Here is a 25,833-nt window from a genome sequence, read left to right on the forward strand (position 1 = left end):
CTTTAACGTGCTACTCCATTTCAAGTTTAGACTGTCTCATAGCTTACTTGCATATATTTCCAGCCTTCTCCTTGCTGGCCACTTTTGAACCACAAGTCATTCATGGTACCGGGGTAACCCCCCATAACATAAGAGATGTTCAAAGAGCCCACGGTGTTGCCGTACATGCTGTACCTAGAATGAAGAATACAAAAGCATGTTGAGTTTAGACAACCTTTTTGCCATATCGATAGAAGTTTCAAAACTTTCTGAGAAAGTTAAACTTTACCTAAATCAAACGAACCCGATAATTAGGTAAACATCAACCCTAAAAACAAAGTTTTCAAACTGAACTTTAACACATCACTCGGTTCTTCCATACCAAAACGTGAAGCAGTGGGAATTGTCTTTCTCGTTTTCATACTTGAAAAACACTTCTGACAAAAGTCGAGCTTTTTCACCGATAACTCTGGGCTCTGATGCTTCAATGTACATGTAGTTTCCTATAAACACATCAAAAAGTGAAGTGAATCTAGTGATTAAGTTATTAGTTGTAAAAGAGCTTTAAAAAACATACAGTTTGCAACGTTTAGTGATATTAGACACACAAATGTTCATACTGCATGCTTATGGCATGAATATTTGTTATTTACATGAGGTGCCAACAGCTTGAAATAAGCCGCGTAGACCACTTGGCATTCAATTATTGAAATTAAATATTGCGTAAAAACTGAAAAATATTGCCAACTGAACAGCAACGCAAGATAGCATCTTATGCCTACTTATTAAACCATGAGTACCGGTACATTATCAATCTCTTTTATTTTTGACGTTATACTGCTTAGATCGTTGTACATCGCAGTGTAAGCGGCAGTATGGTCTTAAGCTTACACAATTTACTACTGTACCTTTGCCAGTTCCGTGGTCCATGCTGGGGCCAGTGTTATCAGTGGGTGTGGCACCATTCCATAACAGCCAATCAAAATCGTCGTCCATTGCGTTGCTCCACCCACATTTGTCATAATTGAAGTCACATGACCCTAAAGTGAAAGGTTAATGTTGTCACAAACATTCACCAGCGGGTTGTGTTACGATTGTGAATTAATGAATTGTCCAAACTTCTTCATTTTTAGACGAAATAAAAAGTAGGCTATTTCAAATTTGCAGTAAGCAATACCAATACTAAAAATCTATTTTGATAAAAACCGCAAGATGCAGGGGGTCGAACCTGCGACCATCGAAACGTCATTCAGACGTCACGACTCCGCCTTGTTGGCAACCTGGCGCTATTTAAACTTTATTAACAGTGCAAAACGGTTCCTGGCAAACACTCACCAGATGTTTCACAATACTCGTCTCGGATTTCCAGGTCATCAATCGCGATATCGCTGGTCACGCCTGCACCCATCACTCCCTCAAAGACAAACTGGAAATAAGTTCAGTCGCGTTACTAAGTATTTTTAGGGAAATATCGGAAGTGAAACTTTTCACTTGAAACCAGTTTTACGGAATGTACAAAAATAGCAAGATCTAAACCCGAAAACACTCGTTGTAAAAATAACAACCCATCAAGATACAAACCAGATAACAACAATGGCACACTGAATAGTGTTGCAATGGTGCATAGACATTGAATCATGCCACAATCTAAATTACTGACAGTTGAAACTTGGTATGTCACAAGTCAGCAAATTCAGTTTAGCAAGCGATGACCAAGCAAGTTCGAAATGAGCAAGTAAAACTCATTTGCTAAGTTGGACAGTAGATTAAATGTACTAGCTGATGAGTTGAAGCACTTGTTGAGTTGTCGCATGCCGAGTGGCCAGAAGACCGAATCCAATTGGTTATTTTGCTAATTTGGACTTGTCCTTTAGTTGTTGGTAATTTTGACTGGACGTCCTCAACTTTCTATTGGGATTCATGTCGTCTACCTCCACGTGGTGAATCCTGGTAACTGGAAACTTTTCCAGGCTAATGACGACTACCAGAAGCAGAAACTGCTTTTCATACGAACGACGATGACGACTTTCTATTTGTGATCCATATTGATACAGCTCAAACACTAAACTATAATTCATGCATAAGTCAACATTGTTTTACAGTCGAAAAACGTTGAATGTTTATTTGTAGTTCACAGCAAATTTATGAAATATGTTTGAAACATCTTTCTGCAACAAAGATCAAAAAGCTACAGTTTTGTTTTACTGACCTGGAAAGATTCTTTCGACAAGAATGGAAAAGAAGCTCTTTTCCAACTCTTTCCTTGGTTGCCAGTCAAAGTCCAACGTGGAAAAGCGCTGTAGACTTCGTTCTCCATGCTCCACACGTTGAGAGTTCCTGTGGCATTGCCGTACATATTGTACCTATGATGAAAGCAAAGCATGTCGGGTTTTATAGCGTACGCCTTTTGAAAATCATAATCTTGGCTTATCATTTTAACTTGAAGAAAATTTTCACTAATTTTTATAGATTTTCATCGCAATAAATAGTTAAACATTACTTGAAATTTGTAATGAAGCAAAGCTGAAATAGCAGTGTTGGCACGTTTATTTATAGAGCTAAGATATGACACTCGTAGCTTACAGACAGCAGCTTTTTGCAGTGGGAAGCACATATTTTGATTAAAAACTTACCAAAAAATGATGCACTTTTCCGAAATAGCAGTATGTCGGGGACTGATCAACCGCGCTTTGGAACCTGTGCTCATCTTATCAGCCTCTGTGTACATGTAATAGCCATTTGTCGATTGTGTGGTGTGGTCGTAATCAGGTCCTGAAAAAATATGAATGTTTGTATATTGGATGTCATAACGTTAAGTCGTATAATTATATCTATCATTCAGAGTAAAAATGTACACGGCTGTGCCTTTATACGGCTGCGGTGACACTGTCTGCTTTTGTAAGGTGCTGAGAGAACCAAAGATCTGTGATAGATATAGGCCTACAGCACTTTATGAAAGCAAAGGCTGCGCTTTTTGAAGACAAGCTCATCAGGCTTATTTTATTTAAATGTCATCATAAAGCGAAATAGATAAAACTATCCACTAAAATAAACAAAGTGTTTATTTTCTTGATCAAAACAAATGATTTTTTTTTGTCTGGCATTTGTTCATACATTTTGGGTTGTACAATCTTGTAAACTATAAATCAAACAGAGACTATAAGAAACGTTTTTTCCAAACCTGTTTCAGCAGTCGCGGTGCTTCCTTGATAGCGGGTCCATTTGAAATCAGCGGTTGGATCATTTTCATATCCGCACATATCTTCACCTTCAAAGCCACAGTAGCGTGTAGGTGGGCAAGCTCCTTCGTAAAACTTTATGTCGTCCAATGCTACGTCGCTGCTATAACCTTTTCCTCTCTTTGCCTCGAATTTCACGTTAAAATCACCGGCTCTCGGTTCGTGAAACTATAAAATGTTTGTAAGTTTGAAAGCGACTCAGCTAATGTAGTAAAAACTTTTTTTGCTTTGGTTGCAGTGCGTTTTCATACTGGCCAATTGGTGAGATGGCGCAACGGATAAGGCGTTGGCTTTCCTATTATGCAAACCTGGTTCGACTCCCGGCTTATGCTGGTTGTTGACAAACACCGCTCACCTCTACCCAGGGTGTAATAAATTGGGTGGGCGTAGTTGCTGAAGTGAAGGCTGAGAGAAAGGAACTGGCCACCCTACTCTCGTTAGTGCCGAAGGCTTAGTACAATGAGAACCTTATCTTCTCATCCCCCGATGCTTGAATCAAATATGGGACCCAACTTTTTTACTGGCCAATTAAAAAGGATAAATTTTGCCAGCTTGGGAAATGATATAAAGCAGCAGATTGCGGTTTAGATTTCTTCTATTGACAACTGTAAACATCTTTATAATGCAGAGACATTACAACTATATTAGGAAAGATAATGCTGAGAAGGAAATATTTGATTAAAAATTTTTTTTTCATCATAAATAGCATGCACTTCATCATTTCATTAACAATTCAATTGTCGCCAGTACTATTTAAAAACTTACAAAAAAAAAGAAATAGTAAGAAAAGATTCTAACTTTTACAATATTTGGTAGATTAGGCCTACACCCATAACATCAACAACAACACTTACCTGTCCATAGTACCAAAAAGGTCCTTTCGACCCTTTACGCGACCACAGAACTCCCGAAGTATATTCTCTTTGTTGTATGTAGGCTGATAGTTCATTAACATAGTCGCCATACATGTGATACCAGAAGGTGACACAAAGGCCTTCAGAGTTCGTTGCAGTAAGGGTTGGACTAACAAGCACACCTGGGTCACCTAACGAATCGTTTTCGTTGCTGTAATCCATGTCCACGAATACATAATAGCCCTGCAGAGAGAATCAATACAATTTTGAGATAATTCGTTTTAACGCTATGCTGAAACTGTGTAGTGATAAAAACAAGTCCTCGTCTAAAACTTTACTAAATAAAAAAAATAATAATAAAGCGACTCTGCTGGCCTCTATCACTTCGAATAATGTCGTTTGATGCGTGGTTTGCCGTTTGCTGAAGATTTCAAAAACTTAACTTTCTTAAAAACCATATTTAGTGACTTCATCATACTTTTCACAAACAGGTCTTCAGTGAAAACATACACAACCTGTAATTTTTAACCGGCCATTTTTCCTGCTTAGAATTTGGATGTTAGACATACTAACAACTACTAACAATCACGTTCACACTGGATACAAAGCACTCACCTTGGATGACATAGTGGTGTGGTCAGTCGTTGGGCCCGTACTGGAACCAGGTGTTGGGCCCTGGTTTCTAGTCCAGTTCAAAATATTGTTAAGATCGTTTGTCCAGTCACAAAGACCATTTTCAAAGTCACAGTCCCATGGTGTTGGTGGTGGTGTTGGGTTGTCGATCGGGGGCACAGTGGGAGGGACAATATCGCTGCACAACTGATCGGCAAGGTCCACATCGTCAATAGAAATATCTCCTGCAATTTGAAATTGTTTATTATTATTTAAAGCCGTTTTGCCGCTTTAAGTTTCCAAGGCAGACGATAAATGCATAAACAAAATTTAAAAATCTTGAAAGTTATGTTCCCGCAATCTCTTTGTGAGTGCCTTCAAAAGCTTTACATTACAGCACTATCGCAATAGCACGACCATTTTCTGGGTGGCACTGATAGTAGCCTACGTGCAAAAACAACAGTTTAGTAACGATTCTATAAAATAAGCAAATGTTTTTTAATAACTTACCTGAATAACCATTCCCTCTGACTCCTTCAATAATAATGAAATATCTGCTCTCTGACGTCACATTGACAACAGCCGGTAGCCAGTAGTCTCCCTGGTCTCCTGTTACCGTGAACAAGGCTTTGCCTACATCTATGGTGGCCTAAAAAAGGTGTTAATATTTTCAATAAGCGGTGCTTTGATGTAATAATAAGCAATAAATTGAGTTTCGCTTTTAGGAGCATGATCTTTGCTTATTTCACAATGTAGGTAGATATTAACGACCTGTTTTAGCCTGATGCTGCGAGTTCGCTGTGGTAATAGCGAATTGCACTTTTGCTAATACCATAGCGAACTCGCTATTACCACAGTGCAATTCGCAAAGTGCAAATAACATTTTCTTGCATTTCATATTTGTTCACATGAAAAAGCATATCTTATTACAGGCGAAAAAAACGAGAAAATACGTCTACTCATGTTTTACTTTTGATGTGTTCCGTTGAGAAGGAGCGATCTTTCTAGCGTTAGCACTACCTGTCTATCACGTGTTTATCGCTGAGTTCTTGCTACACTCGACTGCCGAGAAACACGTTGATGTGTTCCGTCACAAACAATTTCTTTGCTATGACTACAGTACTATATCACAATAAAAATACGTCTTTCTTAACCTCCATTGAAACAAAAAACTGCTGCGGTGATTAAAAGCATAGAACTTGTGTAATAAACTCATAATAAGCAATAAAACAGTAAGATTCAGGTATCAGCTTTATGAGCTTTTTGACTCAAATCCCACCTGGCGTACGCTATTGATTAAGTACAAAATGTGTATTAAGGATTCATGTTTCAAACTACTGACTTGAATGTTTTTGTACGAATGGGATTATTTTGACCATGAATGCAAACCGTAAACTTATAGTGCCTTTATCTTAAAAAGTAGGTCAATCTGAACGGGACAAAAATGTGAAAATTAGATAAAAATGACAACTTGTATCAGTGTTTTTGAATATTCTGATAAAACATTCTGTTTGTGATAACCTTACCCAAACAAACTGTCTGTAACGGTCTCATAATCAATTAGTATAGGATGCATTTGCGTCATTTTTAATAAGACATTTACCGCTACAGTAACATCTTCACTCATTCTTCAGTCTCACAACATCAATAAAGTGACTGACAATGTATCATATGCTGTTTTAGAATAAAATTAAGTTAGTTTGTGGTAAGGGTGCATGGAAGCAACACAAAACATGCTCTCGCTTACTGCATTGTCTTGGGCCAGGTAGACATTCAGTTGGCCAATATTGGGCCCGAACATGTGGTACCAGAAAGTGAGGCATTTTTTAGATGGTTCTGAAGAAGAAGCCTCAAAGGAGGCACTTCCTAGCCACGCCTTAGACCCGGTCGAAACACTGGAGGTCTCTGAAATATTTTTTTCAAGAGTTTTAATTTTAGTATAGACCGTAAGACCTCCTGCAATATACTGTAAAGTTGTTTTTATAGTAACTACCCAGACAGACAAACGGCCACTTTTTAAGTTGATTCAGCGTCTGTGGGGTGCATAGCAAAAATATACAGATCTTTGTTAGAAAGATTACCTTGCTGTTCCATAAACATAAAAAAACTAAGCACAACAAGATGTTTAAACATTATTTTCTTCACACACAAAAGCATTAAATACTATAGGTTATTGTGCTTGTATCTCCGTATCATGTAATAAACATTATTAACTCTACAAAGCAAGTGTTCAATGCTCAGACAAAAAATCCAAGGAGAGAGTACTAAAACTAATATCTGTCCAAAAAATCTCAACAACTATTTCATTCTTGGCAGGACTCCCAGAAGATTCTTTACAGCCAACTACTTCATCTGGCACAGATCTTCATCTGATTGAGTATGGATCTGATCCCAAGTGAAGGTCTGTGTCAGATGAGATGGCTTTCTATAAACGATCACATCTGCCATTAGTGGCAGCCACATCAGCACTCTCACCAATATAGAGGTACATTCCTGTGGACGACCCAGTCGTGTGGTCCACCAAAGGACCGGTGGATATACTGGGTGTCGAACCCGCCATTCGAAGCCAATCAAAGTTATCAGTCCCTGTGTTTCCAGAGAAACAAATAAAAGTCAAAATTTAATTTGCTGTTTTAGAGACTAGGGAAAGAGATTGTTTATTATTAATAAAAAAAAAACTTTTTTTCAGAGTGGGAGGGACACAGAGAGTTTAAGATTCATTTGGAATAAAAAATTAAAGTATTAGTTACGTCACACGACATGTAACTAGAATAATAAAAAATAATCGACAAAAATAAGAGAATGCATTTTAGTTTCAAATTTGATTTTTCTTCCTAATGCTGTATAATACGATTATTTTCAAATTCTACCTTTGCCTCTGATGTTGACCCAAGAGCAAAAGTTCCTCTCAAAATCACAAAATCCAGGAGGAGGACAGTCTCCTACCATCGTCCGGAGATCATCAATGGCGACATCACCAGTGAATCCATTTCCTAGTTTTCCTTCGACAACAACCTACAAAATATGTGGCCTATTTAGAAGTTACTAGAAAGAGTCTAGACGGAAACAGCTTAAAGTATTTTAAACAGCAAGAATCGCAGAAGAAAAATGAAAGAAAAACAAGTGTCTTCTAATTTCTGGCAAAAATATAGGCAATTTGTGCAAGTTATTTCCTTTAGCAAACACATCCATCTACCCTGCGTAAAGGTGAGCGTTATTGTTTTAACTAGCTTAAGGCAGGAGTTCTAATCATTTGAAAGCGAGCACATAATCCGCTGTGCCATTCCCAAGTACCTCAATAAATTTTCATTATATCAAAAAAAATCCTTTCCAATACCCATTATCTGAATCATGAGATGATAATGAGTATGATGTCAAAAAGGTTACACGTGCAAGTGCTGCCCAAGCAATGGCCTACCAGCCACTTTATATCATGATACAAGTTAATATTTGAAAGAAAAACATTAAAGCACCAAAGACATACTCACTTGGAAATCATCATTTTGAACCGCTGCTGTGGCGTAGCCATACCGCCAGATGTCGCCTTGGTTCCCACTTTCGCTCCACACAATTTGAGAAGCAAGAAGAGATTGAGAGACTGGTTTCACGTAAATGTTAAGCGAGCCAATGCTGGTGCCATACATGTGATAAAACATTTCGAAGCAATATCGACTCCCAGCGGGGTACGTGAAACTCCTTAGCCGTGCAACTTCACCTGGGACTCTGGGGCTGCGCGCAATAACAAAACGACTTGTAAGGCAGCAAAAGCCAAACTAGTCAATTTTTAGAAGCTATCTGTGGTAAGCATAAAGGATTCGTTTCAAAGCTGGTAAAATGTTGGAAACTTTGCAGTTTTATTAGTTGTTAATATTAGCTGCGAGCCATCTTATTTTAATGGAATTCAATAACAATACATGTAATAAAGCTTATTCAACATCTTCTTAAAAACGATTTAAAAATGAAACGAAGTAGGATGTTTTCATGCATCGTTCTCTTTGAACTTGCAAGCTACATAGTACATAAGCCGGTACCCCACAACCTTTCAATTTTTTATAAACCTTAAGCATATAAAAACAAACCTTGATGCCTCTATGTAGGCGTAATGGCCATACTGGGTGGCATAAGTATGGTCCAGGGAAGGCCCTGTTCCATCAGAAGATGTTCCATTTCTGTCAATAGTCCAATCGAAGTCATCATCTTTAGCCTGCTCCCATTGGCAGAAGCTGGCTTCAAAATTGCAAGTCCCCTGAATTTTGTAAATATGTACTGTAGCTAGGAATTTTAATATTCATCATTTTTTGTATTTGAAAGTTTAAAAAACCTTTTAAACTAATTATTATATCTTGAAGACATGAAGTTATTAAAGATAATATCTCAAAGATATTATAAACCTATTTAGAAGCGTCAAAACGTTTCAGCTTAATCATTAGACCAGGCATAGAGAAATTGTAACTGGCATTTTAAAGAAAGCCTTTCATATAAACTTTATTTAGCCTTGAATGGTTGTAATCAAACTTGTATCAGCCTTCAGACAATGCTATGTCAGACTTACATCAGCAGGACAAGAACCAAAACTGACGGCCAGATCATCGATGGCGATATCTCCGGTGAAACTGGTCCCTACCACTCCCTCCAGCCAGAATCGAACAGGGTTGTACGTCAGGAGCGAGTAAGTGGCATGCACCCAGTCATTGGTCTGTGTTCCATTTAAGGACCACACCAACGCCAACTCACCGTGGGAAAACTCCATGTACATGTTTAGGGTGCTGACCTTGGCACCGAACATATGATACCAGAAGCTGGAAAATCAAAAGTAGCCTAAACTGAACGCTAAGCAAGAATACAATTTTGGTAAAGAGGTGATTTTCTTGAATCATGGACAAGTGAAACCTGATAACCACACGGCATTTAACATGATATAATAACATGAATATGAATGGAAAACATCAGGCAGAGGAGGGCCAAAATCACATGACCCTTAATTGCGCAAGAAAAAAACACACATCAATGACGCAACGTTACGTGAAGGCAGTCAGCAGACATTCTAACGTTTAAGAATCACATTAACGTTGCAGCCTCTATAATAGGCTAGCCTACTGGGAAAGCAAAGATAGCTTGGCAATTTTAGAATGGTCACTGGCTAAGGTGGGATCATCATATTTTCTTTGACAATCATGTTAGCCACTATCATTGCGATGTAGTTTGAGATATCAGCACATACGGGAGAAGTCAGTAAGTTGCTTTCATGTACAATGTACATTGCACTGAACACTACTGTATGCATGGTTCAGTTGTCAAATATTCTTAGATTGAAGTGGGATTTGAGGCGTGCAAACGCAGAGAAATTTAAATAAACTAGTTTTTTAATACAATATCATACATTTAGGAGCAAAATGGTTGGAACGCCTGGTTAATCTAATCAAAAAATAAAGAGCCCAAAATGTAGATACCAAGTAGATATCATAAAATGTAATGTAGATATCATATAAAATGTTTATTTCGCTATATTTCTAGTAAACACTCAGATTTTAAGAAAAATTTTTCAAAGGAAGTCTCAAAATAAAGTCTAGTCATATATCTATGCGTTAAAACTTTATGCATTATTATTAGCTTTAATCGTGACCAAGTAGTAGTAGCGCCTGGCTGACAATCGAAAGGACATGAGTTCGATACCTATATCGAGGACATGTGGCTAAGTCTTGCCAACGCATTTAACCACATGTTTGAAAATGGACACGAACATTTGCTTTCTTGCATCTCCGTTCACAAAAATCAAAATTTCAACCATGAAGATTAAGCTTGGAGACCACAAAAAGATAATCTTACTTAAAACATGATCCCTCTGACATTGGGGCCATCCAAGAGGATTGCAGAATTGCCCGATCACCTAATTTACGAGGCGAAGATGTTTCAATGTATGCGTAGTAGCCTTGACCGCTGGTGTGGTCACCAGACGGACCGGTGTTTTGGCTGCCTGTTGACCCTTTGTGCCGTGTCCACTCAAACTCATCTAAGTCAAGAAAGAAGAACGGTTTAAAACGTACTGTTGGAGTAATTTTGAAAAAAGTTATAATCTATTGCGCGCTTCAAGTAAAGCTTACGCAGAACGTGTTGAAAAATAAATTAGCATTTGTACAAAACGGCAAAAGTGTTTTGAAAGCTGACTTCAAAAGTACCAATGGTCATAAGTACGATGCTAGATGCTGATAGGTTTTGAAAATATTTACAAAACGTTCCATAACAGAGCTTTAACATAACAGAGTTAGATTTTTATATCCGCACCTCAAAACATCAGGTGATTGAGATTGTTTGAAATATTAAAAAGAAACAAGTTTAGCACAAAACACCTGCTCAATATAAAAGTGATCAATTTTGTGTATTAAATTTTCGACCGTGTTGCCTTGCGTGTTACTTAGCATTGCTTTTCACGGATTGCTCAGTGGTTAAAGAGATACATTGCAATTATTCTTTTCTCACATGTGAAACAATTGTTTTTACCTGCTGTGCTTTGTTGCCACGAACAAAAGTCCTTATCAAAATCACAATTAGCAACAGAGTAGTCCACGACAGGCTCAGCATTGTCGGGTAGAATTACACAATCTATTCCGTCCAATAACCTCAGATCATCGATTGCCATGTCTCCAGAAGAGGAGGAACCAATCTCAGCTTCAAAGATGATGTAGTATTCTATTACGCTTGATATCGTAACCTGAAAATGCAATATGGAGACTTGTGTTGAAGAACTACTTAAGTCCAAAATACGACTTTTGAGATAAAGCAAATTATACTTTTTTTTAACGTTATTTAATCTTTTATTTCTATGCAAATACCAGCGTGTGGTATAGCGAAATTAAGCCGTTTTTAAACCAAATTTTGCGCGTGGACAGGCATTGATCATTAAATAACTTATTTTTAGTGATAACTCAATTTCCACAAAATTTGACTTGGTCGTTTTACAACTCAGGTCTTCAGTTTGTATTTGGTAAGTTACTGCTATGCTGCAGATAGAGTGATACAATACAGTATCCTCATCTCTGCACATGCGAAGTAGAGTATCGCATAGACTGCTTCCTTTCTTCTGATGTTTTAAAACCTTTTACAAATAGATTTAACATAACGAATAAATGATATCAAATATCAAGAAAAACAGTGAAAGCTACAAAATGCATTAAAAACAAAACTTGTTGGAATAGACCAAGCTTATAACAAAGTCGGAAAAAAAAATACAATATAAGCTCTTGCAGGATAATCAACGTATGGAAGTTTTAATTAGAGGTTTTAAGTTATAAAGTTATCATCAAGTACTAGTAGGCTACAAAGAGAATATTGCAGGCCTATAAAGATTGTTACCGTTATATGGAAGGTGGAGGGGTTGCAGTCGTGCAAAATTAACTTACTATCTTACTTCACTCTCAATCACGCCCTAAAATTCACATTTTTTTCTACCTAACTTATGAACGGTAAACTCCAAAACATGACTATAGAATCAACAAGAAAGAAATTTTACTTTTCCATTTTTGAAACCCACACTTTTTACAGCTCATGCTTCTCTTTCCTCCTTGTCAATTCTATGGTCATGTTCTACTGTAGAGTTTCGCCTGCCATTTATAAACCTTTGCTCTGTTTGGCGAGTGTTGTTTTTGCTGTGACGGTCAAAAATAAAAACAAACTAAATTTAATAGAACTGTTGTTGATTTTTTGATAACCTTATAGGCTACCCAGTGATCATTTTTGTGTGATACAGAATGATACAGTATACATAACAACACAATTGTCAAATCACCTTTTTTCACTTTAAAAAGTTAAGATGTAGTTCTTTCAAAGAATAGAATCTATGTCCTAACAAATGGAAATCTGGTTTAATCTTGTGTCTGTTATCTCGTGCTCGTTTGGTGTGTTCTGATGATCAGTTGTTTCCAAAAGAAATCAAGAAATTGAAAAACATGTTTTACTTAAATGGATATCCTTCTCATTTTTTCAACAAAGTCTTAAACACCTTCTTGGCTGATAAACCAAAGGACACGCCTGAAGAAGTAGATTTTAGTTATTTTATTAGTATACCCTATTTAGGAAAAGATTCAACAAGTTTTGCAAAAACCTAACTAAACTTATAAAACAGAAATTTTCATGTGACATTCATCCTGTATATAAAACATTTCCCTTTGCTCTTCGAATGTTGTGTATAAATTTAATTGTTTGCGTGACGCAAGCCAGACATACATTGGTATGTCAACCAGACATTTGTTGACTAAGGCCGGGGAGCACTTAAACCCAAACTTAACAACCAAAAGTGCAATTAAAGAGCACATCGTCTCTTAGGAAACGTGCACTGACAATGTCTCGATCGACCAATTTAAAATCATCTCTTGAGGCAGATCTGCATTTCAGACTAAGATCATGGAAGCCTTAAGAATCAAACGTAATAATCCGTCTCTCAACCGGCAGTTATTCGCCTGTGGCCCATCGTTCCTTTTGTGTGTTCTAATTGTTTGTCGCATGCCTGTAGTTTACACCTCATGTGATCTGTTTCCCACCGTATAATTCACTCGTAATCATTCTTGTATCACTTGTTCAGTTTGTGCTTTTCAGTCCGGAGTGTCGTCACAGTTATAGTGCAAAGCCAAACATATCTTACAATTTTCATTTTATGTATTGCAGATTTAAATAATTCCTGATGAGGACACACGTAAGTGTCGAAAAGGTTTGAGTTATTATGTTATATATTTTTTGTGTGTAATACATTATGTTAAACCCGCTATGGTTACTTTGTTTTGTTTGTGTATGGTTTAAATTTAATAGTAGTCGATTAACCTGTGCGACTTTCCATTCATTATTTTGATCTCCTGATAACTGCCAAATCGTGTATTCGTGAACGTCGTGAGTTTCTGGAATTCCTTGGCTGACAATGACACGCAAAGTTCCCATACCAGAGCCATACATATGGAACCAAAACTGCATGCAGGCAAATCCGTTTGTCGGGACAAAGCGTTCCGAGTTGAATCGGGCGATGTTTCCACTGACCAAAGGAGGCGAGGCATCGATGAAAAGATAGACTCCCTAGAAAATCAAAGTAATTTCAAAACTGAAACTTAACCACTTGAACTTTAAAGGTCAGTTAAAAGTAGTTTAGTGAAAATAAAATCCTTGAATTTCAAAATAAATAAAAAGGCGTAAAAAGTATGTTGAATTGATGTGAAAAGATCTTTAGATCTCTGATTCAATTAAATCCCCGAAAACATTATATCAATGGTAACGTACCGTTTCTGATTGCTGGGTGTGATCTGTGGTTGGTCCAGTTCCAGTCGTGCCGGTAGCACCCGAACCTAATATCCAGTCAAAGTCGTCCTCGGCTTCGTTCGTGTAGGTGCAAAGTCCCTGGAAGAAGCAGAAAATAACTATCAATGCAATCTTTTGATTGACAGCCCACATGAACAATGGACCTCAATAGCTTGTATACAGAACAATAGCAGCCGTGGCCGAGTGGTTAGCGCGTTGGGCTCGCAGTCGAGAGCCTGCATGTTCGACTCCAGCCACCCGCACTTGCTGTTGTTTCTCTGGGCAAGAAACTTTACGATAATTGCCTCTACCTAGTGATCGATTTCGAGTAATGGGTAGTACCAAATTTAAGTCATAAGTAGAGTAGACAACCGGAAACTGACATTGCCGTCGGCTGCAGCGTGGGTCAGGTGTATGTCGGAAGGCGTACACCGATGCATAGCGCTCAAGTCCGCTTTCCCGCAATGCAGGATAAAGATAAACAAACAAAAAACAAACAGTGCATATATGCAGGACATGGGAGTGCGGTTTTCTGCATACTTGTATGATGCAACAATAATTTATATTTGGAATCACAAAAAAATTGATGAGGATCTTGTACGTCAAAATTAACCTGAGACGTTGAAAATCACACAAAATTCAATCAGAACGTAAAATAGAACATGGTTTGTCGTACGTTGCTACAATGCAAAGAGAGTTGGGTTGATTTAACTCTATCTAAACTAAATTCATCACAGATACAGATTTTCCGAATATAAAGCAAAGTATTGAACCAAAGTAAAACCACTTATCACTCGTTTGAGTGTTGCACTTATCACCTCACCATGCCTAATGGCTGCAAACTATCAAGTCGGTATCTCATTATTTTACACAAAGAGATGCCACCAGCAAGCACGCCTCACCTTTTCAAAGTCACAACCGCCGGGCGGTTGGCATTCACCGGAGGTGATTGTGATGTCATCCAGGCCAAAGTCGCTGTCCCAACTGACCCCGCGCACGGCTTCGAACACGAGGTGATAAGTAGCGGAGTTCGAGAGGCTAACCTGTGGGTTTTGTGGTTATTAGTGAGCTTGTTACCAATTCTGCACTTGTTCCTGAATATACAGTAAACAAATCAAGGTATAATAGAAAACATTGAAAATGAAAATATATGCACACAGCTCATAAAATGGTTTGCTGTTTTAGTTATGGTTTAACTGACAAAATAAAAACCTTCTATGATTATATTGTGAATGTGAAACTAATCACTTTTACACTGATGTAGATCTGGGTAGCTTTGTGTATTTTTAATGTGGCACAAATTCATGTTGCAAAGGCAATAAAATATTAGTCCAATATTCGTTAGTAACTAAAAGTACGAAAAAGAAAGAACAAAATAATCACAACGCCTGTCACTCAATTGAAAGATTTTGCTTGGATCTTAGGTGTTGTTGACTTCTGTAACTTTCCAATAAAGTGAAGCATATAAAACGTGCAGAGTAAGCAGAACAGTTAAACATTCTTGACACAACCTACCTGGGCTATGCGCCACTGGTTTCCTTGGTTGCCTAAAACAGACCAGATAGGCTTGCCCAACGGATCGCCTTCTTTGAACCCCTCTCCGGTCTGGTACACGTTCAATGTACCCATGGTAGACCCGTACATGTGATAGAAGAATGTCAAGCATTCGTAGGTTAAAGATACCACTTGTTGGTAGGGACGGCTGATGATACGGGCAATGTCACCCGGCTGCCTTGGGTCAGATGCTTCGGCATACATATACCGACCATAGGTGGTACCGTAGGTGTGGTCGTAAGTTGGCCCAGTATTGGCAGACGATGTACCTGGAAATAGAGTCGTGTGTGAGAAAATAAAAATCTTTCTAGATACAGTGGATGTTTTCTAACACAGTATTTTGTACTTTCACAATGATCAATGCTAGCTGTGACAGGTAAAAATGACGGAAGCAGCATTAATACATTCAATATATGCAACGGAATTAATTATTAATAAAATTTTGAAAACATTTAAGTGTCTGTTGCAGTGTACTTTTCAAAGCAATGCCTTGTCAAAGATTAAACTGATCAGCAATAATCATGTAAGGAGTACCAAAGATGAAAAACAATCAAGCAAACACAATTCGTGTTCATTGAAAGTAACAACGCGTTTATCAGCACGACAAAAACACGAATTTACGAGGTTACGTGCATCTTTAATGTAAATTCGTTACCAAGAACTTATGTTATATGGGAAGCAATTATAATGTTTATCATTATTATTGACAACCAATATAATCAACATTAGTTAGAAGAGCGAAGTAAACAAAGAAGTTATCTATTTTCATATAACTTTTGTTTCAAACGACGCGACAATACCTCCGCTTGTCTGTATCCAGTTGTAGTCGTCAGTGTTGTCTTGACTGTACTGGCAAGCCAGGTCGTCTTCAAACGTACAACTCAAGTCGGACTGGCTGGGAGGTGGGCACAGGCCTTGCACAAGCTGAATGTCGTCAATGGCAATATCTCCGGCCCAGCCTCCACCGACTGTTCCGCTAAATACGATCTGTAAAATAGGGAAGTCAATGATTTGATAGAACCACAAGAGTTCGTATTTCAAATCAAAGCTTTTTTTATCTTTCTGTCCGTCATCGTGTTGTAGGCTATTCTTAAAATCACGTCCTATTTAGAAAATAATCTCTTTTATCTCGTTTTACACTTAATAGTTTCGTTTTTAATCAATTTTAGGAAACTTTTTCGGTCAAGCTGTAGGCTATGATGTTAACAAATTTTCAACTGGGTTAACAATTCTTTATAGTTTTCAAGGTGGTAGTTAGAGAAATGAATGTGTTCCACATTTTGTAGCTTACAATGAGCCTCTCAATACCTGGAAGTTAACGTCGGTAATAATATCGATCTCGGCAGGATACCAGACCCTTGCCAAGCCAGTGTCTTGCTTCCATATCATTGTCCCGTTGTGAGTGAAGTTCACTTTCAAATACACGGCTAGCCGGTCAATGTTGGTCCCATACATGGAGTACCTTGTTATAATGAAACGCTCCTTGAGTGTTATGTTTGAAAATGTTGATATTTTACCCTAATGACAAGAGTTCTAAAGTACGACTTTTAGAAGGGCGCCCGTTGGGCACCGCTCCAAGAAAAAATGGCTGTGTCTTCGTAAAGACACATCCCAGACACTGCAGACAGCCTCTTTGTCTGATCCAGATCTTTACCAAATCTGGACCAGATAAAGTGGCTGTCTGGGTTAAGTAATGGCACGCTTGAAGTTTTAAACCAATCTGGCCTTCCATGCTTTTCCGTCCACATAACGCCTGTATGAATCTTCAATTACCGGCTGAAAACTAAGATACAAAAAAAAGCTTAAAGTACAGTAGCTGCACTTCTAATAATTAATCCAGTCAAGACAATTGTATTTAAACCACTGTAAAACGTCTATATAGTAATGGGGTTAAAAATTAAGTAAACATTGCCTAAAGTAAGTAGACCTACAACAGACCTGCTGTAGAAATCTTATCAAGTATATGCAGTACAATTATACATCATAGGCCTACATAACACTTAAACCACTGATTTACCAGAACTTTAGGCAAGACCCCCTGGTAGACTCTCCTTTGCCACTGACTAGCCAGGCAAACTCTCCTTTTTCCCTAGGAACCGATGTTTCTATAAAAGTGTAGTTTCCTGACCCACTAGTGTGGTCAGACAAGGGACCTGTGTTGCCTGACGGTGTTTGTCCTTTGCGAGACGACCAATCAAAAATGTCGTCTTCACTCTGCAAAGAAACGTTTTACTATGTTGCCCTTTGCTTGGTCGTACAGTTTATTAAGACAACAAAGGCAATCTTATCAATGTTCTCATCAAAAGAAACACAGAAGTTTGTATTTAAAAATATAAATAAAATAAGCTTTCATATTCTATTCTTGACGGAGACAAGGGTACAGACATACCGTTCAAGAATTATTGGAAATATGCAAACCAATCTTGCAAAAAGAAAAAAAAGTCCCATGACGCTAATGAAGCAAACACAGGGGAGATCAGGGACCAATGAGACAACAATAGTTTTTTCTATATTAACTAAATTAAATTACAGACCCTGTATACCAAACCACATTTTTCATAAAGCTTCACCTTTTGCTCACATCTTCAAAACATTTCAACAAAAAAATTGTTATTTTGATGTTTATTTTCACGTTTTAAATCCCACACTAAATTGTCCCACTGGTGCTTAACCTAAGGGAGCAGAGGGAAACTTTAAACATACATTTAGTGCAACAAGAAACTATTTACAAATAAAAAACAGAGATTTTACATTGATTTCATGCAATTTCATACATAATTGATTTCATGCTTTTTATTCCTGTAATTTGCTTGATATTGTCAAAATATTTGATTTTTTGTCGTCCTTTTGTTCGTTTGCCTTGCACCATCCCAGTCAACATTGAATTTTCCAACGAGTTGCTTCTTGCTATGTGTCCGAAATATCTCAATTTTCTGAGGTTAATGTTGTTAATCAGACTCCATTTATCGTTTATTTGTTCGGAAAAAAATTCATTTGTTTTTCTTTCCATCCAGCTGAAGCGTAATAGTCTTCTGTGACACCACGTTTCAAAACTTTTTAACTTTTTAATATCACGTTTTTTGCATGTCCAAATTTCACATCCATATGTGGCAATTGGGAAAACGAGAGTTCGCAGCAATCTTAATTTTGTGTTTTTACCAATTGACCTCTGTTTCCACACCGTTTTGTTTCGACACTTTACATAAAAAAAAACGTTGAAATAAATAGTTTGAATGGATTGCCTCAACAAAGCGTTCAAACTTACAAAACAAACACTACTGAAAAGAAAATAGAATACATAATAGAGTTATTTAAATGTTCCATGAACTTTTTGAAAAAAAGATTTGTCAACATCATCGTATTGTGTTATATATGCTTGTCCCAGATGTCCTTGAACAAAATGTCCCACCGGTGCCTGAAGCCCATTTTGACATATTTTTGCCTCTCACTCCAAAACTTGAAACAAATTAACTTTGCAGTTTTTGCTTAATGGAAGTACAAGTTATAAGGATTAAATAAACTTAAAAACTACTTTCTACTAAGTCATTGTTAAACCAAAAACACGAAAGAAATCCGATCACTCCTGTTTGCTTCAGCAAATGAAAATAGCCTTTATGGTGCCATGCTTGGACTGCATAAATTTTTGCCATCAAACTACGCTAAAGGACATTGACCAGTATCTCGCTTCCACGGGCAAAATGTCAGTCATTTCCGCTCACCACGGTTCAAGAAAACGGTAGTGTCTCACTGGTAAAGCGTCCCACTGGTCACCGATCTTCCCTACATGTAAAAGGGAGTACATGTTCCGCTTACCAAACAAAGGGCTATTCAACTGAAGTGATACAGGCTAGGTTTTTAGCATCGCCAAATATGGAAAATGTATGTGATGCAGCTGCCAAAACGGCATTTTCTACTTATACAAGACTTTAAAAATATATCAAAAACTGTATCGGCAATTAAGTTAACACAAAAATAAAACAAACAATACATTTTGTAGAAAAAATTTGTATCAAGCTTTTATTTTCATATGTCAAACGGAATCGTTATAAATAAAGATAAATCTTCATGTCTTTGCAAGGAAAAAGCAAGAAGAGAGTGCAACTGAAAACAAAACCAGTATCAAGATCTGTTATATGGAAATGATAAACAGGTTTTCGTCATCGCTGATGGTGTTGCATTGCCTAATACTTGCATCAAAAAATGGTTTCTCAGATGAGGAGCCTATAATTATATCAAGTGGAGCTACTGCGGTAGTCTTGTCTTTAATATCATCATTTCTATGTAGATATTTCTATCTAATACGCTGCAAATTTGATAGCTAAAAGAATTCACCAAACACACCTGAGTGTAGTAGCAAAAGTCAGTGTCAAAGTCGCAGTTGATTGGCCCATCTGGGATGGGCGCTGGGGTGGTGGGGGTGTCCCTGACCTGACCGTTGCTTGGTTTGTTATCCAGATCAGTTGGAATGGAAGTTACTGAGAAATAGCAAACCAGTTACTCAACCTTGAAATCATTTATTTTTTACATTAAATTAACGTTTGCAGACGTTGAATCAAAGTACTTAAAATAACTGATTTTTCTGGCTGGGAAACAACCGCAACAGATAAGCTGAGATTTTATTAAACGTTATCACTGCAGGGATCAGCTGGAGGTTCGAAGCTTAACATAAAATAAATTTTACATTGTTCAAACATTAATATGCATATATGTGATATTGAATTTTTTGATCTTGACAACGCAGCGCCAGAAAAATGACTTACCGTGTGAAGTTAGAACAAATATCACACACACCCTCGTCAATGCACTCGGGCATATTTTGTCGAGGATTATCATGATCAAGCACTCATATACTCCAACACATAGCAGATAAGCAGTTTTGCAATAACTTGAAGCCTAAAATATCTGAAGAAAATAAATCAATGGAGCATACCGAACAGCACCTGTTGGTATTTTTCTTGGGGAGTTTACATTTTCCCTTACGTATGGGCTACGGGCTACTGCTACCCTTTACTAACAATCCCTCAGATTCATTTTCTCCCTTAGGACGGTAGAATATGGCTCGCCTTGCTGTTTCAAGACTATTCATTGATATAAACTGCACCATGGTTGGACTGATACAAAAACAAGTATCTCTGTAAAAAGGATGGCACGCGTAGAATGACTCCTACACATTAAGTCTGCTGATTATTGCATATTAGTGCTAACCGTTTTAAGCTTTCTCCGTTGGATTTGTTCGATAAGGGCAAAGGGAAGGCTGATAAAACATTGCGGAAAAATCTTAGGGCTTACTGTAGATACTAGAACAAAGAAAATATCGACAACACAGGCGATACAATCTTACGTAAATAAAAAAAACTTGACTTTTAAGACTTTTGATTACTTTTTGTTTTGTTACAGAACAAGAGTCGAACAGTAGACCTTTCAGTTTGGATGCCATAGTGCCTTGGTTTTTGCAGATTGCCTTCATGTCAAAATCGATAGTGCTTTTAATCATGAACGCAAATCAAACGTGGTTTGATTAATATTAACCATCAAACATTTTTACAGTGATTTATCGTTTGAAGACTTAAATTTCAATTGATAAAAAAGCGACTTCTGTTTTACTTTGATGACTGTCTTCATTCGAAGTTTCAATCAAAAGTAAACGACTTGAGTTGATGAAGCGGAATTATAAAATAACAAAAAGTATTAGATCTGCTTTGCGTTTTTCAAAATAAAGAAACTCATTTGTTGTGGGTCAGAAAGCCACTTTAGTTTCACACAACTGAATAAAAAGATCGCGCAAAGATGCAAGGTTCTTTCATGGGATATCAAAAATTGAAATTGCTTGAGAATGATTTGACACAAATGAACATATCGACTGAAAAACAACAAATGGAACAAAAATTTTTAGTGGATTTGATAAAAAAAAAACATCAATACTGTAGGTGATAATATTGCGTAAAATATAAATGAAACAAACATTATCATAAAATTTTGTTAATGAAAAGTTTAGGCCAGTTAAAAAAACGTTTTAGTATGCTAGACCTTTTATTAATCCAAAAGCTCCTAACCACTTAATCACAGATGGAAATCTAATTTTGTTAATTTTAATATCAAATCTACGTGTCTTAATCTTACGACTGTGTTGTATTACTTTAACACATAGCAACAAATTAGATCCAACTTGTAAAACATACATCGATTGTTAGGAGTAAAAAACTAAAATTAACTATAGCCTACATCTCGTGACCATTAGAGTAATAGCAGTTGTAAACTTGACAATAAAAAATAAACCTCCTTTTGTGCGTTTGCAATTTGCCTTTGTGCAAAGCTATACCTTCTCTAATCCACAATTTGAGTGTTGCTGTTCTTTTTTGTTTCATGTTGCGCAATTTCTAGCCGAATATGTTGTACCACTGTGATTATATGGACGGTGTTATATAATCAAGCAGGGAAAGGTTGTGCAGGTAATGTATGACTTAAACAAACAACAGTTTATTGCTGATTAACTGTGCATTGTTTTTAAACGAGCAAGGCAATTTACCTCGCGGCTGGTACGGCAATGCGACCGGGATTTATTTGCATTGCTTAAATAATACTTTTATTCGGGTACCGTAGTTTATGAGATGCCTTTGGGAAAATGGAAGTAAAATAGAGATGTTACTCATAGTAAGAATATTGAGCTAAAATGGATTAGGAGTTACATTGAAATTATTTTTTCGATAATTTGCAAACTTGCTGACTTAATAAATAGGCTACTTATTGCAACTGCCAAAAATAATAATTCAAGAAAACTTCTGCAGATGTTGAATCAATGTATAAAAGGACTGATATTCTGCTAGCTTCGGTCTGCCGGAAGCATATATATCAGGAGCAACCACGAAACCATGAGACATAACGTCTGCAACCCATTGGCTGTTGGATTACTATGGTCTTTCATATTATTCAATTTTTTTTTTTAAAACTATGTTATCAATCCATTCGTTTTGCATCCTCTCCCACATATGGATTATTATTATCAAACTTCTTCGATTAAGAAAGAATTTAAACCTTGACAGGTACCAAGGTTGGAGCTGTCCTCACAAAGCAACGGCATTTCTAGAATCATCATCTTGCTTTATAGGCTTGCTGATTGTGATATCTGCCAGTTCAACTTTTATACTGCACAAAAATTTATCATAACTCAATAGTTTCAAACAAAAATAAATTGAGAACAGTTTAACTCCAGGTTACAAACGTTGGTTGGTTTTTGAATCTTTATCCTCGGACTGACAAAGCCCATGATTGGGTTATTCCTGGTAGATTCGCATACTTGTAGAGGATCTTGATACAGGGCCGGTTACTGAGATTGACAAAGTGAAGTTTTCTGATTGTTAAAGTGTTGCTGTTGGAGACTTATTCCATTGATCAGGTGCCGCTGAATGGAAGGCAGTATTGAAATGCGTTGCTCAAACGCACACCCTGAGAATCGAAATCGCTACCCCTGCCATTTACCTCTTTCGCTGTTGCCGGAAAGTGGTTGCTTTCCCCAACGTTTCGCCAGTCAGCACGATTGACTTCATCACAGAAATGGAGCAAGGAATCACCTGTTTTGAGGATGCGAGTATCTCACATATTCCGAGTGCTCTCCCTGGCACATTGTGGAAGAACACTGTCAATCAAAAAGATTGAAAAGCTCGAATTTAATCAAGAACTGAGTGACTTCTAACGGATAGGCTAGTTGCAAAATAGTCTGCCAATTGTGATTTGTCAAAGCGCATCAGAACATTTGCCGTGAACTGAAGTGAATACTCCGATCTGAAGTAAATGCTTCGAATAATTTATTTTTATTTTACTTTGAAACAAAACATCAACTTTATTTAATTTTTATTGGCAAGCTGTTAGTCAATTATTAAGAGCATTAAAAATAAGCAAACTGTACACATAAGTGATTGTAAGTTGGTTGATGTAACGTGTCGAAATGTTAAATATACAGATGTTACATAACTATATCAACACAAACAAAAGGAAATGCAAAGTAGGTGAAAGGTTAAGTGTTAACAAATTCCTATCTGAGATAAATATAGTTGAGAAGGAGCGATCTTTTCAACTGTGCATATCCTTTGCGACAATTAGTTTAGTAGTTTTCTTTCCACAAAGGTAAGGATTCAACTGACTGACAATAGCAGCGATTGAGAAATACAGTAGCCTTTGTGGCAAGAATTAGTGGTGTGATACTGCGCGAAAAAAAAAAGATACTGATGAGCTTTTTCGCACAACTATGTTGTGCGAAAGAGAAGAAAAAAAAATGATGCGCTTTATCATCTACCGCGGTGGGTCCCTTCGGTCGTAGTGAGTCTCTCGCCTCCCTGGTTGGTATTTTCCATGTAAGTATGATGTGCCTGCTGAGTGTTTGGGTGTGTGGACGGCTCTCGGAGCGGACGCACTAATGATGAGACAGGGAAGAAATCCATTTCATATGGAAAGTTTGTAAACCTGCAAGATGTAGTGGCATCCATCTTGAACTCTGAGCGTTGCGCAAACAAAAAAACAACTGATGTATCTCATCTGTTTCTCACCCCTTCCTTCCAAACCTCCTCCTACGGTCAGAAGAAAGAAGGACCAGTCGAGACTCTCTCTTCAACCGCCCTCTCAGTGTCCTCGGTGGGAGGGACGACTGATTGCAGGGGTGGGTCTCACTACTCAGTACGGTCGTAGAAAATCTTTGAAAAATTCTAAACAGCCAAGGGCGTAACAGCCCATCTTTAACCTGTCCCTCTCACTCATCTGAAACGGGCCGATGCCGGAAGAGTGATTGCAGCGGGATATCTTTAACCGTCCCTCTTCGTTGTCCCACTCGCCCTGAAATGACAGGATTGCAGCGGCCCATTCTAAGAAGACTCTGGGGTCAGCGAAAGTTATCCTTCCTCTGGCAGCTCCTCTCTGGCATCTCCGCCAAATGAAATGTCAGACTGCAATGGCCCGTTTCCACAAGCAGGTGCCCTTCTTCAAGCGGACAACAAGAAACACACACACAAACATACTCAAATTAAATTAAAACCAATTATATCGACCAAAACGTGTTTGTTCTGAGGCTTGACCCGCCACCTTCTAGTATGCTCTAACATCAGCAAGAGGAAAGTCGAGACAGGCAGATCAGCTTGAGGCAGCCAATAACCATCATTTTTACATCCACAGATTACCATCTACCGCGGTGGGTCCCTTCGGTCAGAGTAAGTCTCTCGCCTCCCTGGTAGGTATCTTCCATGTAAGTATATGGTGTGCCTTCTGAGTGTTGGAGTGTGTGGACGGCTCCCGGAGAGGACGGATTAATGACGAGACAGGGAACAAATCCATTCCATATGGAAAATTATAAACCTGCAAGGTATAGTGGTATCCATCTTGAACACTGAGCGTTTCCCGAAAAAAAAAAATGAAGGGGCCAGCCTCATGGGCGAAACACGTGTTTATCGCTGTCAATTCTTGCTACACTCGACAGCCGAGAAACACATGAGATAAATATCATAGTGATGATGACAAATAGTACAAAATGATGTTGTAAAACGTGTGATTGAAGCATTTTTACAGCAATAAAAAGATACAGGATTAGAGGCTGGAGAGCACGTGACCCCTGGATCAGCTACTATTTGTACAATTAGTTTGAACAATATTACTGCTGGAAATAAGATTGAAAAAAGCCTATATAGCCTCACAGTAGAACATTTAAAATGGAATAAAATTATGCCCACGGAAGGAAAATACCGAAATAACGCAGCTAACGTCCTGGACGAACGATGATTCTTTGAGCAAACTGCAGATAAAGCTAACTTTATGAAGGACCGGCACAAATTACCGCGGATCGGCGGTTGTGAACTACAGCCATAAAGTATCGTCAAACAACCTATCATAAAACTGCTAAAGCCCTGAGTTGTCCTCTTGTCTGGGTAATGACTCAGCCCCTAGTATGCTAACTAATGCACTCTTCTGCTAAGCTGGTGCTACACATTCTACACATTAATTTCAGACCTATCTCTGATATGCACGAAAATAATATAATTGAAGACTTGAGTTGTAGAACTACGTCGCATTTTGTAGAAATTGAATTGGCCCCAATAAAGATGTTGTAGGATGGTCAATGCATGTCTCCGAGCAACATTTTATTTAAAAACGCGCTGGTCCTTGCATAGAAATAAAAGTTTAAACAACGTTGACAGAACTTTAATCTTCCTTTCTCAAAAGTGGTATTTTGGACAAGTAGCCTAGTTCTTCAATTAGTAATTGCTTAACGTATTTTCTATTATTTTGTATTGCACTCAAACAAACGCATATCAGTGGTAAAGACATCAACATTATTACCA

The 25,833-nt window shown here is 37.7% G+C and overlaps 1 protein-coding gene across 1 annotated transcript; it reads right to left on the reverse strand.

Annotated features, from left to right (window-relative positions):
- Nucleotides 1-26: 26 nt before the first annotated feature.
- LOC145776022 (MAM and LDL-receptor class A domain-containing protein 1-like) lies at nt 27-20,347 on the reverse strand. Its single transcript, XM_082587431.1, has 27 exons — nt 20,275-20,347; nt 19,856-19,989; nt 17,532-17,728; nt 16,823-16,976; nt 16,315-16,501; nt 15,476-15,783; nt 14,863-15,003; nt 13,943-14,059; nt 13,496-13,741; nt 11,183-11,393; nt 10,511-10,694; nt 9,237-9,483; nt 8,764-8,930; nt 8,173-8,413; nt 7,555-7,699; nt 7,160-7,270; nt 6,432-6,589; nt 5,195-5,333; nt 4,688-4,929; nt 4,073-4,315; nt 3,161-3,386; nt 2,613-2,751; nt 2,189-2,342; nt 1,315-1,405; nt 888-1,019; nt 362-482; nt 27-174 (listed from the first exon to the last, which is right to left on the reverse strand). Exons 1-27 carry the CDS (start codon nt 20,345-20,347, stop codon nt 27-29), a joined length of 4,656 nt encoding a protein of 1,551 aa, XP_082443557.1.
- Nucleotides 20,348-25,833: the final 5,486 nt, after the last annotated feature.

The sequence above is a fragment of the Aplidium turbinatum genome, chromosome 8, assembly GCF_918807975.1.
Source record: "Aplidium turbinatum chromosome 8, kaAplTurb1.1, whole genome shotgun sequence".
In the NCBI taxonomy this organism is placed as follows: Eukaryota; Metazoa; Chordata; class Ascidiacea; order Aplousobranchia; family Polyclinidae; genus Aplidium; species Aplidium turbinatum.

Coding starts and splice junctions, on each gene's coding strand:
- LOC145776022 (XM_082587431.1), bottom strand. CDS start 20,347: ATGATAATCCTCGACAAAATATGCCCGAGTGCATTGACGAGGGTGTGT. Junction 8,414..8,763: donor GCCTACATAGAGGCATCAAG/GTTTGTTTTTAT, acceptor TATTGCGCGCAG/CCCCAGAGTCCCAGGTGAAG. Junction 483..887: donor GGACCACGGAACTGGCAAAG/GTACAGTAGTAA, acceptor ATGTGTTTATAG/GAAACTACATGTACATTGAA.